Below are 14,021 nucleotides of genomic sequence, written 5' to 3' on the forward strand. Positions count from 1 at the left end.
CATCTGATACAAATTGGTAATCTTGGACTATATAAATAAACTTGACTTGATTTGAGAATTTGTCAGCTTCTGATGCTCACTGAATAATAAGCTTTTGTCTTTAAATCCACTCCAGCCATTTCCGGTGTCACCCTGTCAAAATGACGCAGCTTCTGAATCCACAGGTTTCCCCCATAACTCACATTCCCGCCCACTCCATCTGACCGACCAATCAGATCACTCCTCAGTTTAAAGTCCATTCGACCGTCAGCCCTGACCTCCTGAGCTTTTTACTGACAAGTGACGCAGCCAATCAGGAAAGAGTTCGAGAATAGCCGTAACCAATAACTTTAGGCCAAGAATACCTTTGGCTTAATCCCGCCCCCACTGTCACGGAAACAGCTTACCAAGGACCACTAGAAAAAGCTAATACAAGAAAAAATACAAAAATAAATGCATATATTTCACATAAACTTTCATAAAGAACGCGTTTATATAAGTTTTTATACTAATATCTGTCAATATTTTTTTGACTTTTCATTTCTGAGTTTATTTTCAATGGTTACTTGTAACTTTTCCTCCTCCATTACGTGCTTTGTAAGTGAAATTGGGAAGTTATTAACACAGGGAGGTTAAACAATACATGCTCTGACTGTTGAAGATGAACACAAATACGAAGAAAAGCAGTCTAGAAAATAAGGTCTATTATAGCAACCATTACAGAGAAATGAACCAGCAGTGTGAGCTGAAATCAACAAGTCACTGCCCAGGAAGGAAATGAAAAACAGATAAGTGTGATAACTGAAAGAAAATGACAAAGCAGACAACAGGAGTAGATAAAACATCAAATACATACATTAATGTTCCGTTATAACAGGGGGGAAATATGGTGAATTTAATTGAACGTGCTTCCTCTAAATTTTCATGCTGGCCTCTCGAGCAGTTTCAGTAAACACGCACATTTCTCTCCAGTGGAACAACTTTCATTTACCAGAGAAATACATGAAGAAAAGAGAGACAGCGACAAGTGAGACATATTACAAGAAGGAACAAATACTTTCATCTGGTGATGATCTATATTTTTCTTACTGTCAAAAAATCCCATTAAATGCAGCTGCAAATAGTTCCTTGCAAACATATAAAAAAGGACAACTCTGGCCATCAGACTAGTAGTTTGAGACTCCTGATTTACAGTTTTCCTCACCTAGAAACAATTTGATTTAGAAAAGAAGAAAAACTATAATAACCTTAGTCTAAGGACACGAGTAAGAGTTGCTGTTAACAGAGCTACGTCTACAACATCTTGTACCGAGTCGTCAAACACAGTGAAAACATTTTAGACTCAAACTTGTATTTCCAACATTATTCTCATACATTCCCATACATAAAACTTGAGTACACAGAAAAAGGGCATAAACTGTATCTTTTAACGGTTCAGTACAAGTAGCACAAAGAAAACCATAATCAGTACGTGTATTTATACTACACAAGTGGGCTCTTTCAGCTTCTCTTGATGCCTCAAGTTCTGCAGGGAGGCGTCACAGTCAAATATGACCGGAGTGTCACAACATATTCTGTCCCCCTTCTCCTTGGGTAAGTCAGTTCCTTTACTTGGTGGCGTTCAGGGCCTCAGTCTTTATTTTGTAGAGAATACAAAAAGAAGTGGACTTGTTGTTGGGTGGTGACAAAGAAGAAAGTGCTTCAAGTTCTGTCTCGAATGTTGTCGCTCAGGAAGACGATGTTGTCTGGAAAAGAGTAATCCAATTATTTTTGTATACACTAATCAGACATGAGAAAACCCTCCCTAACAGTGACTAGGTTTACATGCACACCTACATTCCACTATTATTCCAAATAGGATAATATTCCGAATTTAATACAGGTCATATAAACAGCATATTCCGGATGGATATTCAGAATAAGGCCTTTTTCCGAATTTCGCATTTTCCGATTAAGGCGTGGAATATTCTGGTATTATTCGGGTTTTAGAGGCATTCTTTGGACATGTACAGCGCATTCGGAATATGCGTCTCAATCGGGGTTTTTACGGCTTATGGTCAGCTCTGTGCGTTGCTATGGTTGCTGTACACAAACCAACCGGCTGACAGTTTGCAAGGCTGCAGACCAGATAAGAAGAAAAAACACAGCTACTCTTAAACATTATCAAAGACTTTGACATCAGCAGGTTTTTGCTCAAACATCGCTATGTCGACCTTTTCAAGAAGCTGGTTGAAGGAATGAAAGAGGGAGGCTGTGTTCGCACGGTCCAACAAGTCCGCCGCCGCTGGTAAACTTTGAAAATATTGTATTTTGCACGGCTACCTGTAAATGGGAATATTAGTGAAATACTCACTTTCATTGGTCATGTAAACAGCTTAGTTGGAATATCATCTTTTTCGGAATAAGGGCAAAAAAAATTAATATTATGCGCATGTAAACGTAGTCTACTAGCTGATATTCCACAAATATTCAAAATATGACAATATTACAAATTCAATACGGGTCATGTGAACAGCATATTCCGTCCGGATATCTAGAATTGGGCTTTATTCTGAGATGGAGAATTTTCTGATTACCACATGTGGGATATGCCGGGATTATTTAGGTTTTAGGAGCATTCTTTCACGCGTACAGCGCATTCTTATGAAATATGCGTCTCACTCGGGGTGTTTTTTACCGCAGTTTGCGGCACACGGCCATTTGCCTGTTTACGGTCAGCTCTGTGCGTTGTAAACAAGCCAACAGTTTGCAGGGCTAGGGCGGTGATGAATGGCCAAAAGAAAAGGAGAACACAGCTATTTTTAAACATGAAGGACTCGGATGGTAACAGGTTTTTGGAAAAGCGCAAATTTCAAACGCCGACCTTTTCAAGAAGGTGGCTGAAGTCAATCCAGACTTGTGTCACATTTACGATATTAAGTCCGACCTGGTAAGATGTTGCTGTCCCGACTTTCATGTAAAAGCAACTTTAAACATGAGCGACGACGTGTTAATCGCCCCATATTCACATAAAGAGGTGCAGGTCTGACTGGGGCTGAGGATCGTTCAAAAGGTTTCCATACTGGTACCGATACCGTGACTTCGATACCGGTTCCTAAACGATACTTTTTCGATACCAATTTTACATAATAAAAAGAAATGACAACATTACACATTGCAGTCCATTGTACTGAACTGCCTTGCACTATATTTTATATTTAAATCTTAAATAAAAAAATATTCCTTCCCTCTCTTCAATTGTTATTGTATATTTTTTGTAAATTCTATTGGATTGTTATACTGCATACTTAACAGTATTCTTTTTATATTTATTACTGTCCTTTCTGTTTTTATTCTTTATATGTTAAAGTGATGGTTCGGAGTAATTTCACCCTAGGGTCCTTTGCACCATGATCTCGAGCCAAACACCCCCCCAGAAGCTTTTTTCACCTAAGGAACATTGGAGAGTTAAGAAGCGGTAGCGTTTCGCTGAATAGCTTGCGTTAGAGTTGGATCCGGCGACCTCTCTTAACATTACCCCACTAATAATGCCCGATTGATACCAAACGTCTACAGTAGTACAAATAGGTTATGCACTCATAAACGATGGATTGTAAAATTTGTAAGTACACCAGAAGTTTATGTAAATAACACTTGCCTGCTGGCTTCTGCTCTCGTTGCTGCTGCTGCTGCTGTTACTACTGGGCAGTAAGAGTGCTTAGGGACATCTACAAATTACAAAAGAGATGCAACAAAAATATTTATTAATTTAATGATTAAATAAGGTAATGTCTCCAAACTTACCTCAATTATTACTTGTCTCCTGCTAGTTATACTACAGCACTTACTTTAAAAAATAAGTTAAATTAAAAAATATTTTTGTTGCATCTCTTTTCGGTGTTGTAATTTGTAGATGTCCCTAAGCACTCGTCTTACAGCAGCAACAACAACAGCAGAGAGCAGAAGCCAGCAGGCAAGTGTTATTTACATAACCTTCTGGTGTACTTACAAACTTTACAATCCATCGTTTTATGAGTGCATAACCTATATATACTAGTGTAGACCTTTGGTATCATTTCGGGCATTATTAGTGGGGTAATGTTAAGAGACACTTCGGATCCATTAGCCTCTGCGCTAAGCTATTCAGCGGCTAACGCTACTCTACGCTAACTCTCCCAATGTTAGACCCAGGTGAAAAAAGCTTCTGGGGGGGTGGTTGGCTCGAGGTCATGGTGCAAAGGACCCTAGGGTGAAATTACTCCGAACCATCACTTTAAGTGATTGTTGTACTTTGAGAGCAAAGATTAACCAGAGTCAAATTCCTTGTTTGTTTACGCCGATACCGATTACGGCACAAATCTTTGTATTTATTTTAAGCTCCTACTACGCGAGCCCCGTCTCGGAGTTTTTCCTGCGGGTCTCTACGGCGTGTAACATTAAACAGCCGATCACAAAACATGACTAGATCTAGGTAGTTCTTATTAGGGGTGGGAATCACCAGAGGCCTCACGATACGATATCACCATACTTATGTCACGATACGATATTATTGCGATTTTAAACATAATGCAACATTCCGCGATATATTACAATTTAGTACCTTTTTTCCCCCAACTTCAAATGACGTCCCCAAAAGGAAACTTTGTCAACATCTGTTTTATCTAAAAGATAAATTTCTCTGTTTGTTCATCTCACTTAAATTGTATTGCTGCAAAATGGGATTGGCACACTTGGCATCTGTGTATTGATACAGTATTGTCACGGGAAATATCGCAATACTATGCTGTGTCAATTTCCCCCCCCCCATGCTTATTGGCTCACGGACTCTGATGAGATTTACTCCTTAGGTATTGTAATTGGATATTGAATGACGAGGCATTTTTCGATACTCGATACTTCAGAGACGATTGAATTCGGCCCCCAGCCCTCCGTCTGATAGAAGCTGGTTAGTTGCCTGACCTGCGATGATGGTGGTGGCCTGGCGTCTGACTTGGTTCTTGTCCACATATTCTCCGTAGTCCAGTTTCCCCTCTACGAGAATCCTTGACCTGAAAGAGAAAAAGAGAGCGACTCGGGATCAGTCACGTGATGCTTCCTCTATCGTGAGTTTTGGTTGGCTGACTCTTCTGAATCTTCACAGTCCTGCATTTCCCTGGAATTTACATTCTCTGAAGGCAGGGCACAGAGATAAAAAGGCCTCACCCTTTTATCTTGAGTACTTTTTTGCAAACTCTTATGAACCTCTGGCCAGAAGGGACCTAAATGTATGACAATTATTAGCATTCTCACATTTTATGGCTTTTTAAGCTCATGATGAAACACCCATCCCTAAGATTTTAGCATTTTTTTAAGTAAAAAAGAACAATTTCAACTTATTTTATCCAGTTTTAGACAGTCAGATGAAGAGAAACCCTTTGTATCATATCATCTCGGCAGGTTTGAAAAAAAAGGAGCATATAATAAAACAAAGCAAATAAACCTTGATGACATCTAGCTTTTGGTTCTCATGTTGGACAAAAGAACAAAGTGTCCTCTAACAACCTCATATGTCATCTTATATTACGATATCAATATATAAATCGTGATAGTAATGTTTCTTGACAATCAACTGAGAACCTGTTAATAGAGGTTCAGTTTCGTACTAAATTAAATTCCTGACAAATGAAAGTAACATCACCACATTGATGTAAAAAAAAATAAAATAAAAACATAAACTGCCCAAAACTGCTTAGTGCACCCAGAACAATAACAGGGATGGACACCACTGTACTACAAATACTATATACAGCAAACTACTATACATTAAAATCCCTCACTGTGACAAACGTCTATCGTCCCATCCCGAGCCATCTGCCAAATTAATGTTTTGTAATGTCATGCAAAACATTTTTAGAGTCTTCACGGACAGGAAACAGCAGCCGTGTTCAGCTTAAATCAGATGTGAGGAAGAATACAAATAGACAGCAGTGTAAAGCGGATCATCCTGTTTTTTTGTTATGAAAACTTCATCACAGGAATCCTCTGCAACTTGAAATACATTTAAAGGTGCTCAAAGCGATGTTGGGTGACGTCACTTCTTGTTGACGTTCGAAGTATTGTCAAACAAAACGGAGGCTAGTTCGCCCCTCCCTCCTCCTCATCCCCTACCCCTCCCTTCTGTGCTTCCTGAAAGAGTCATGAACGCGCATTGTGGAAGTAGCCTACATGCTAACGCTGCTGCGGTGATGGCTCAACCAAATCCTTCTCGTTGGTTATTGGCTGGAACGCTGTTATGTTTGGTGGTGCAGGTTGGCCAGTTTGTAGTTTTTGCAAGTTCAACATGGGTTATAGGTCGAAAGTTGAATGAACGAGTACTTATGTCCTTTAGTTTTCTTACAGGGTGAGTCGTTGTTGCCCATAACACGCTAGCCTTCTGCTAATGAATGCTGATTGGTCAGTGAAGGAGTGATTACGATCAGAGATCCAGCTTGACGGCATCCGAAGCAGAGCCTGAATATCAGAGTGAATATTTCGGCGTGGTCTTTAAAACATCAGCAAACCTCTTTCTAGCACGAGTGTTAACAGGGAGAGCCGAACCTGTCAGCTGTGTTGTCGATGTCTCGAGAGAACAAAGGAAGCGACTCAGAGCTTGCCGTAAAGCAGTATCTCTGGCCGTATATGTGTATGACGTCATTGACATTTTAAAAAGGCTTTTTAGAACCAAAAAGTTACTTTAAAAAAAATCTAACACCCAGCAGTGTGTATTTTCTTAGCCTCCCCTTTCGAATGCAACATTCAAATTACTAGACAAAAAATTATATCCTGAGAAAAGTGGGTTTTGAGGGGTATAGCTCCATAGAGCCCCATTCATTCTGCACTGGCCTGTGAGCGCCCCCTATATGGAACTCTGGTGGAACTGCAACCAGTTCAGAACCCGGAAGTAACGAGGGAGTGGAACTTCTTGATATATTAGAAGTTCTTTGGTACTGTATACTATCAAAAAAGTAAATACAAATAAACCGATGTATTCGAGGTGTAGTCCTGGGCCCGTACCCTTTCTTGACGTACTGGTAGGCCACGTCTCTCAAACCAGGTTTGAACACCGACACGCGATGCCACGTCGTCTTCTGACTGATGTCACCTGGAGTCACAGAAACACAGCACACACACATCAGCCTCACAGACACTACACGCTGCAGCACAAACCCTTTTCGCACATTTCCTTATGTGCTTCATACGGTCAACATTCGCACAGTACTTAGTCAATATTTTTGCACACTTTGTTTTAAACACTGTACAGCTCTTTTTATTTTTGAACATATTAACAAATCTTTAATTGTAAATGTCTATTTTTTTATTTAAGATTCTTGACTTGTGCAGTACTTGGTCATTTCTCTTCTCTTACTGTGTTTATTGTGAGCGTTATGCCCCAAAATGCCACCGCAAATTCCTTGTATGTGAATCCCTTCTTGGCATCAAACCAGATTCTGATTCACATAATGAACTTTTACAGTCTACAAGTCTAGACTAAGAACATTGTAAAAACAGATAATAAAAATACGAGTATATGTAAACCTCCGCTGAAGGCTGTCTGTACGGACTTATTTTTATTCATCATTTTAAATGTAGGACGGTGAATAATGCATAAGGGTTGGAGATTAATGCTTCAGGGTCAGACACAGTATTACAGTGCCTTTTTGTGTCGTTTTGAGTCACCTTCACACGCTGTACGTGGTCATTTAAAACCTTGAAATCCAACAACAGTAATGTAGTATGTGTTCACTTTTAGAGACAGAAATCAGAGTGCAACAATGACCTCTAGTGGCAAAATACGACACCTGCAGAGCGGATCGCGAGTACAATTCACAGCTAGTGTCACAGTAATATCTTGACTTATTTAAACACCGGATCCATGGCCAATTCATAAAACCATTAATAAGTCCATCAGCTGTCAATATCATATCATATGAAACTAATCGCTAAAATAAACATTATTCTAAAAGAAAATGTATTAATAATTAACTGTTACAATCTGTTGATTTAGCCTTTCAACAGGAATGTAAGACCATTGGTCCTGTGAAAACCATGTATCTCTAGGAGCCAAGAAGAAGAGCCTTGTTTCCAGCTCTGTGACAATGTTCTTTTATTCAGATAGTCTAATTAGATTTTCTTTATTTATACTTTATTGAGATAGATAGATAGATAGATAGATAGATAAAAATTAAAATGTATTACCTTAATGGTTTATTTAGCCCAAGCATTTTCTCAACCCATAAAAAGGAACACTCAAACATTCAGTTTATGTGAAAAAAGAAAACAATCTCCAGACATATTGAGGATACAAAATCAGTTGAGTTTGCTTCTGTTGCAATTTGTCCTAGGATGACCCCCATTTTGGCTTAAAATGACTGGACTAGCCCGGCGTATCCTTTACATGTGCTCTGCCTTCAGGGGATATTCTGTGCTTTTCACAAGGTCAGTCATGATTATCTCATGAGAAACAAACACATAGTTTAACACTAAAATGAAGCAAATACTATAGCAAACATAACTTTTCTAACATTATATCTATCTATCTATCTATCTCCATCTATCTCTATCTATCTCTATCTATATATCTATAAAATAAAAATATATATATATATATATATATATATATATATATATATATATATATAATGTATTACTTTAATGGTTTATTTAGCCCAAGCATTTTCTCAACCCATAAAAAGGAACACTCAAACATTCAGTTTATGCGAAAAAAGAAAAAAATCTCCAGACTCTTTTCACTGGACAGCGGCGTAAAATAAATGTGTGCACCTTCAGCAACACACTTGCTGCAGGAAAAACAGGGACACTGAAATGTCGAAGGATATTTCAGCCACAACCCTGACGTGCAGACAGACCTTCAGCTCTTGTCCCGTAGCAAGCACCTAACATACACGAGGCTGACACCGTGTCAAAAGAGGAAGGTCAGACTAGGAGTGCTTTGACTTGCAGATTCAGTAATTCCAGCCAGACATATGTGGTGTGGGGAAAATATATACTTTTGTAAGCATATATGTCTTAGCGACTATTGCTGCCGTGTAGATCTGCAAAGATTAATCATGGAGTCGATTAGTTGTCCACCATTTAATTAAATCGGCAACTATTTTGACAATTGATTTATCGGTTTGAGTCATATATTTACAAAAAGAAGTAGCAAATATTCTGATTTCAGCTTCTTAAATGTGAACATGCTCTAGCTTCTTCTCTCTTCTGTGACAGTAAACTGACTATCTTTGAGTTGTGGACAAAACGAGACATTTGAGGGCGTCATCTTGGGCTTTGGGGAACACTGATCGACTTTTTTCACCATTTTATCGATCAAACAACTAACGGATTAACTGAGAAAATTATCTACAGATTGATCGACTGCAAACAATCGTTAGTTGCAGTGTGCATTTTGTCCCTGTGTGATTATAGTTGAATAATATATTTAATCATATACACTGGGCCCTATACAACATGACTCCAGCACTTTGTCATCTGTTAAGGAAGTCCAAGTCTGGATGTTTTGTGGCAAATTATTACTCCACCACTCTGAAGTGTCCGATCAAAACAACCTGAACTAATTTAGATGAGCCTGGGAGGAGGGTTTTATTGTCCGTAGACGGTCATGACGTTTTCCAGCTGGACAGCAACAAAATCTGACTAAACAATATCAAATCTGGTGAGGGCGCTTTTTGTTAGTTTGCGCCAGCTGACCGGAGATCTGTCAGGTGCATGATTAGTTACTATATGCATAATAAATATGTGGGTCTTTAGTTTATGTTAGTAGCAGGATGTGGATTTCTTACCGTTTTAGCATAAAGCACAGTACGTTTAAAAAAAAAAAAAAATCATCAAGTAGGACTCAACACTGTACCTGTTGGACTCATCTCTCCGTCTCCAGACCGCCACATTTCATTGGTTGCTAAGGAGAAGATGGTAACCGGGTTACGACCCTCCACTTGTCTCATCACTGGGTCCTGACCCACTCGGCCTAACAGCTGCACACGGTTTATCGCTGGAATAAAGACACAGAAGATCCCCATTATTAGACAGAAGAGTTTCACGGGTAGACAGGGGTAAGATAGGTTTAATTAATAAGAGAGAGGAAGTAAAACAGAAAATTTACTCACATCTCTCCAGGATGAGGCTGGTGTCTGTGCTTCTGTATCGCACCACCTGTCTGAAGATCTGTGGAGGGATGAGATCAAATATTTACTTTGTAAAGCCGCAAGTATTAGTAGTCTTGCTATATGTGTACCTGATAGATGTCAAGGTTTCCCCTACTATTATAAGGCTTAGGCGCAGCGCTTAAGCCATTTTTGGCACCACCTTAAACCGATGGATGTAAAATCAATGTGAGCATCAAAACTAACCAAATGAATTTTCTCAGATCAGATCTAATGGTTGGAGTTGGTCCCCAGTGGACTTGTCTTTAAGCTTTTTGAATGTTATTTATTAATGATCTGCCCTAGCTTTTCCACTGTTTTAGACACAGATATGGAAATAATAATGGTCCAACTCCAAAATGATGTGAAATTGCATATTTCTTCTGAGAGAAAAAAAAAAAACATTTTCTTGAGGGAGAAACCCTACCCCCCCCCTGTCAAATATGTGCACCTACGTCTTCCACAAACCTAGGGGGAAACACTGTATGTGGTCTAGTAATAATCATTTCTTGCTCACCTGTGCTGAGGCACTTCTCAACATCTTGTCTGTGCTGCGCAGACAGCTCCGAGGACTTTTTAGGGACAGATCTGAACAACAACAAAATGTGTGGCATGTAAACATGTCATCTTTAAGACAGTAGAAAAGTATACAAGCAACTGTATAACACTGGAATTAAAATCAAGCAAACTAAACACTCTGAGTTTTGCCTCCTACCATCAGGAAGGAGGTATACCTCCCAAAAACATGCCAGGTCTAACAGATACCTGAGATCATTTGTACCATCAGCTGTTGGGTTTCTCAACAAACTATAGGTCATCTGCCATCCCTGCCCATGTCACAGCACATAAGTATAGTATACATGTGTATTTATGTTCTTATCTATTTAATATTTCATGTTTTTATGTGGGGGTTTTTTGTGCCAATGTGTATGTGTTGGCTACCTGTTGTGATTTTTTTATTTTTATTTAACCTAACTGATAAAAACAGACAAAATAAACACCTCTCAGGAAAATGCACAACAATTCAACAGCATCGCTAACTACAGCTATAAATAATCATACAGTTGAATCAACACCTCTCTAAAAGTTTAAACAAAAACTGAACAGTATAGCCTTCATAAAAAGTCAGATTTATAGCAGAAATGTTGCATTAGACTGCATTAGTTTTTAGCTAGGTGTAGCTAATAAACTGGTTACTTTGTGTCTAACAGCACAAAAGCAGTTTAAAAGGGGCGCCGGAATCAATATTATCATCATCATCATCATAAGAGGGTGTACTAGTTATACGCGCTGTGAAGTGAATTAACGTTATTAGATGTTTTAAGTCATGATTACAACAACGAGCTGTGTGTTAACCGACAGGCGAGGCAGCAACACAATTAACAGATTTTAGCATGGAGTCTGGTGAGATTAGCGGTTGTTATAGAAAGTGTGCTCGGGTTTTCTGGGTCTGTCTGCAGACAGACGAGCTGAAGAATCAAACGTGTGAGCGGGGACTCAAAGTCACAGCAGCAGGCTTCTGGGGTCTCCCGCCATTAGGATGTGAACATGAAATACATCTTTAAAATTAACGTTTTTCTCGACATGTTTTGGTTTACAGATTGCAGTAGCTTAAACAGCAGAGGAGCGGCAGTTTGTTGGTAGAAAACGGTGTCAACGTGCGCTAAAAAAAGACCAAAAAAAAGCATGCTTAAAACTTACCAGGTGCAAGACTTCAGAGCAGACTTTGGTAACCTCACGCTGTTTCCGGTCCGTCTTCAACAAAAGCCCGACAGTCTACCGGATGTCTTCTTCTTCTTTAGAGTTTAACGGCAGTTGGCATCCAAATCGTTGCATTACTGCCTCCTAGTGACTATAACTCAATACCTAGTTGTTCAGACCAATACACTACACTTTCCTAAAAACACCAGTATCTTTCAAAAACGCAAATAGATATTTCCTTCCAGTCATAATAACGCCACTTTCAAGGACATCTGTTATCTTGATTTCACCTAAACCTAATTTCCGGCAGTCCAGCAAACATAACCCCCTTTCTCGCTTATATTTCCTGCATGACAACAATACATGCTCCACTGTCTCCATTACCTCACATACATTACACTGGCCAGTCGGATGTTTCCCCAATATAAAAAGTGTACCATTTAATCTACTATGACCTATTCTCAGTCTGCTGACAATTACTTGATCTTGTCGGTTAAACCCACTATAACTCATCCCTCCTTGGCCTACCTTAGCCTGAATCCTATGCAATTTCCTCCCCTTATTTCCACCATCCCAATACTGTTGCCACTGTCTGGAAATTTCTTCCCATACAATGCTCTTCCCCTCTGCCCTTGATAGTTTAACATTCAGTTCCACAGCACCCTTCTTAACCGCTTCCTTTGCCAATTTATCCACTCGCTCATTACCTGGTATACCTGCATGAGCAGGAACCCACATGAACACCACATTCACCCCCTGATCAGCAAACCTTGAATTTGTAAACAAAATTTCATACACAATTTCTTGGTGATACCTGGCAGATCCTGATTTGAGACTCGACAGCGCTGACACTGAGTCACTACAAATGAGCACATTGCGCATCTTCACCTCTTCCACCCATTGTACAGCTAACAAAAGACCTACCAATTCAACAGCATGCACACTTAAATAGTCTGAGGTTCTCCTACTGACTCCAGTCTGACAACTGGGAATCACCACAGCTGCCCCCGTTGCCCCTGTCAGTAAATCTTTCGATCCATCAGTAAAAACCTGTACATAACCACTACCGGATGTCGATAAAGTTCCGTATTTTTATTTTGCATTTTTGTTGTGAAAGTGAATTAAAGTTAGATCACATTTGTAATTTATCCTTTATCCTATTTATTGACATTTTTCTATTTATTGTTTACCTTGTGTAACCTAAAGTGCTTAATAAATACAGATTTTAATATTATATTATTATCATTTCATCCCTTAGGCTATATTTAGTAAACTACTTTGTAAACTATTTCCAGGAGTGCTACAATCTCTATCATTATTTATTACCTTATATTGTTGATTTTTGGGATGTAACTGCAGATGATAGATGAGATAAATGAATGGCATTGTGGGTGCAACAAAAACGTTGCACCCAGGATGTCTGTTCTGTTCTTGATGGAGGACCTTGCCCCCCATGGATGTATTATCACCCCCCACAGACCTCTGGCCGAGTGACTTCCCACCTAGAGTTTGTTTCTAACTTTATTAACAAACAAAATTACAACAACCAACAAAACAGATTTTAGGGATTGTATATGTATTTTAAAAAAGAAAAGACATTTAAGATATTAAATAAAGAAATGAAAGTAATTCACTAAGTTATTTCAGTAATACAAATGTCAAGTTTAGTTTAAACTCAATTTATTTTTATATAGCCTGTGACATTTTTCCATACAACAAATTGTACAAAAAATATATAATCTTTGTCCATGTAATTGCCTAGTGTTCTTATCCTGTAGCTGGATCAATGTCACCCCAGAGGAAACAACAAGGGAGGGCTCAATATGCTACAGAAGGAATGTTTCCAACATGAAATCTCCTAAAGAATAACTGCAGCTGAAGGAAAGTGTGTTGAAAGGTATAAAGTCCAGAAAGCAGCAGATTAACAGATTTCTCTGAGCCCTCGTGGACCTGTTGGGAACGTGTGTCTAACTCAGTGAGTCCTTTTGGTTAAACTGTTTTCTGATATTCTTTTCATTTTAAGACTGGTCCAAACATCTATTTGTCATCTATTTAAAGTATTGAAACTAGCTGAAGTGAATGTCGCATATAGCACACATTTACATTAAGTCAACTGTACCTGTACTGTAACCTCAGTGTATCTGGATGAAGCTCTGCATGAATGACTTCAGTTCACAGGACCAG

The 14,021-nt window shown here is 39.0% G+C and overlaps 3 protein-coding genes across 3 annotated transcripts in view; 2 read left to right on the top strand and 1 right to left on the bottom strand.

Annotated features, from left to right (window-relative positions):
- Positions 1-661: 661 nt before the first annotated feature.
- Positions 662-11,947, bottom strand: ssbp1 (single-stranded DNA binding protein 1). The gene is made up of 7 exons (XM_039792345.1): positions 11,838-11,947; positions 10,654-10,724; positions 10,101-10,158; positions 9,845-9,985; positions 6,991-7,078; positions 4,918-5,006; positions 662-1,724 (listed from the first exon to the last, which is right to left on the bottom strand). The coding sequence occupies exons 2-7, from the start codon at positions 10,675-10,677 to the stop codon at positions 1,681-1,683; spliced, it is 444 nt and encodes a 147-aa protein (XP_039648279.1). The 5' UTR covers positions 10,678-10,724; positions 11,838-11,947; the 3' UTR covers positions 662-1,680.
- A 1,770-nt stretch (positions 11,948-13,717) lies between these two features.
- The window catches only part of LOC120553270 (peroxisomal succinyl-coenzyme A thioesterase-like), a 19,257-nt gene continuing 18,953 nt past the window's right edge, over positions 13,718-14,021 (top strand). Inside the window, exon 1 of the mRNA XM_039791515.1 lies at positions 13,718-13,812. The gene's annotated coding sequence lies outside the window, so the exon portion shown is untranslated. The remainder of the gene's footprint in view (positions 13,813-14,021) is intronic.
- LOC120553268 (peroxisomal succinyl-coenzyme A thioesterase-like) overlaps positions 13,793-14,021 on the top strand; it is a 35,874-nt gene continuing 35,645 nt past the window's right edge. Inside the window, exon 1 of the mRNA XM_039791510.1 lies at positions 13,793-13,812. The gene's annotated coding sequence lies outside the window, so the exon portion shown is untranslated. The remainder of the gene's footprint in view (positions 13,813-14,021) is intronic.

The sequence above is a fragment of the Perca fluviatilis genome, chromosome 23 (genome assembly GCF_010015445.1).
Source record: "Perca fluviatilis chromosome 23, GENO_Pfluv_1.0, whole genome shotgun sequence".
Lineage (NCBI taxonomy): Eukaryota > Metazoa > Chordata > Actinopteri > Perciformes > Percidae > Perca > Perca fluviatilis.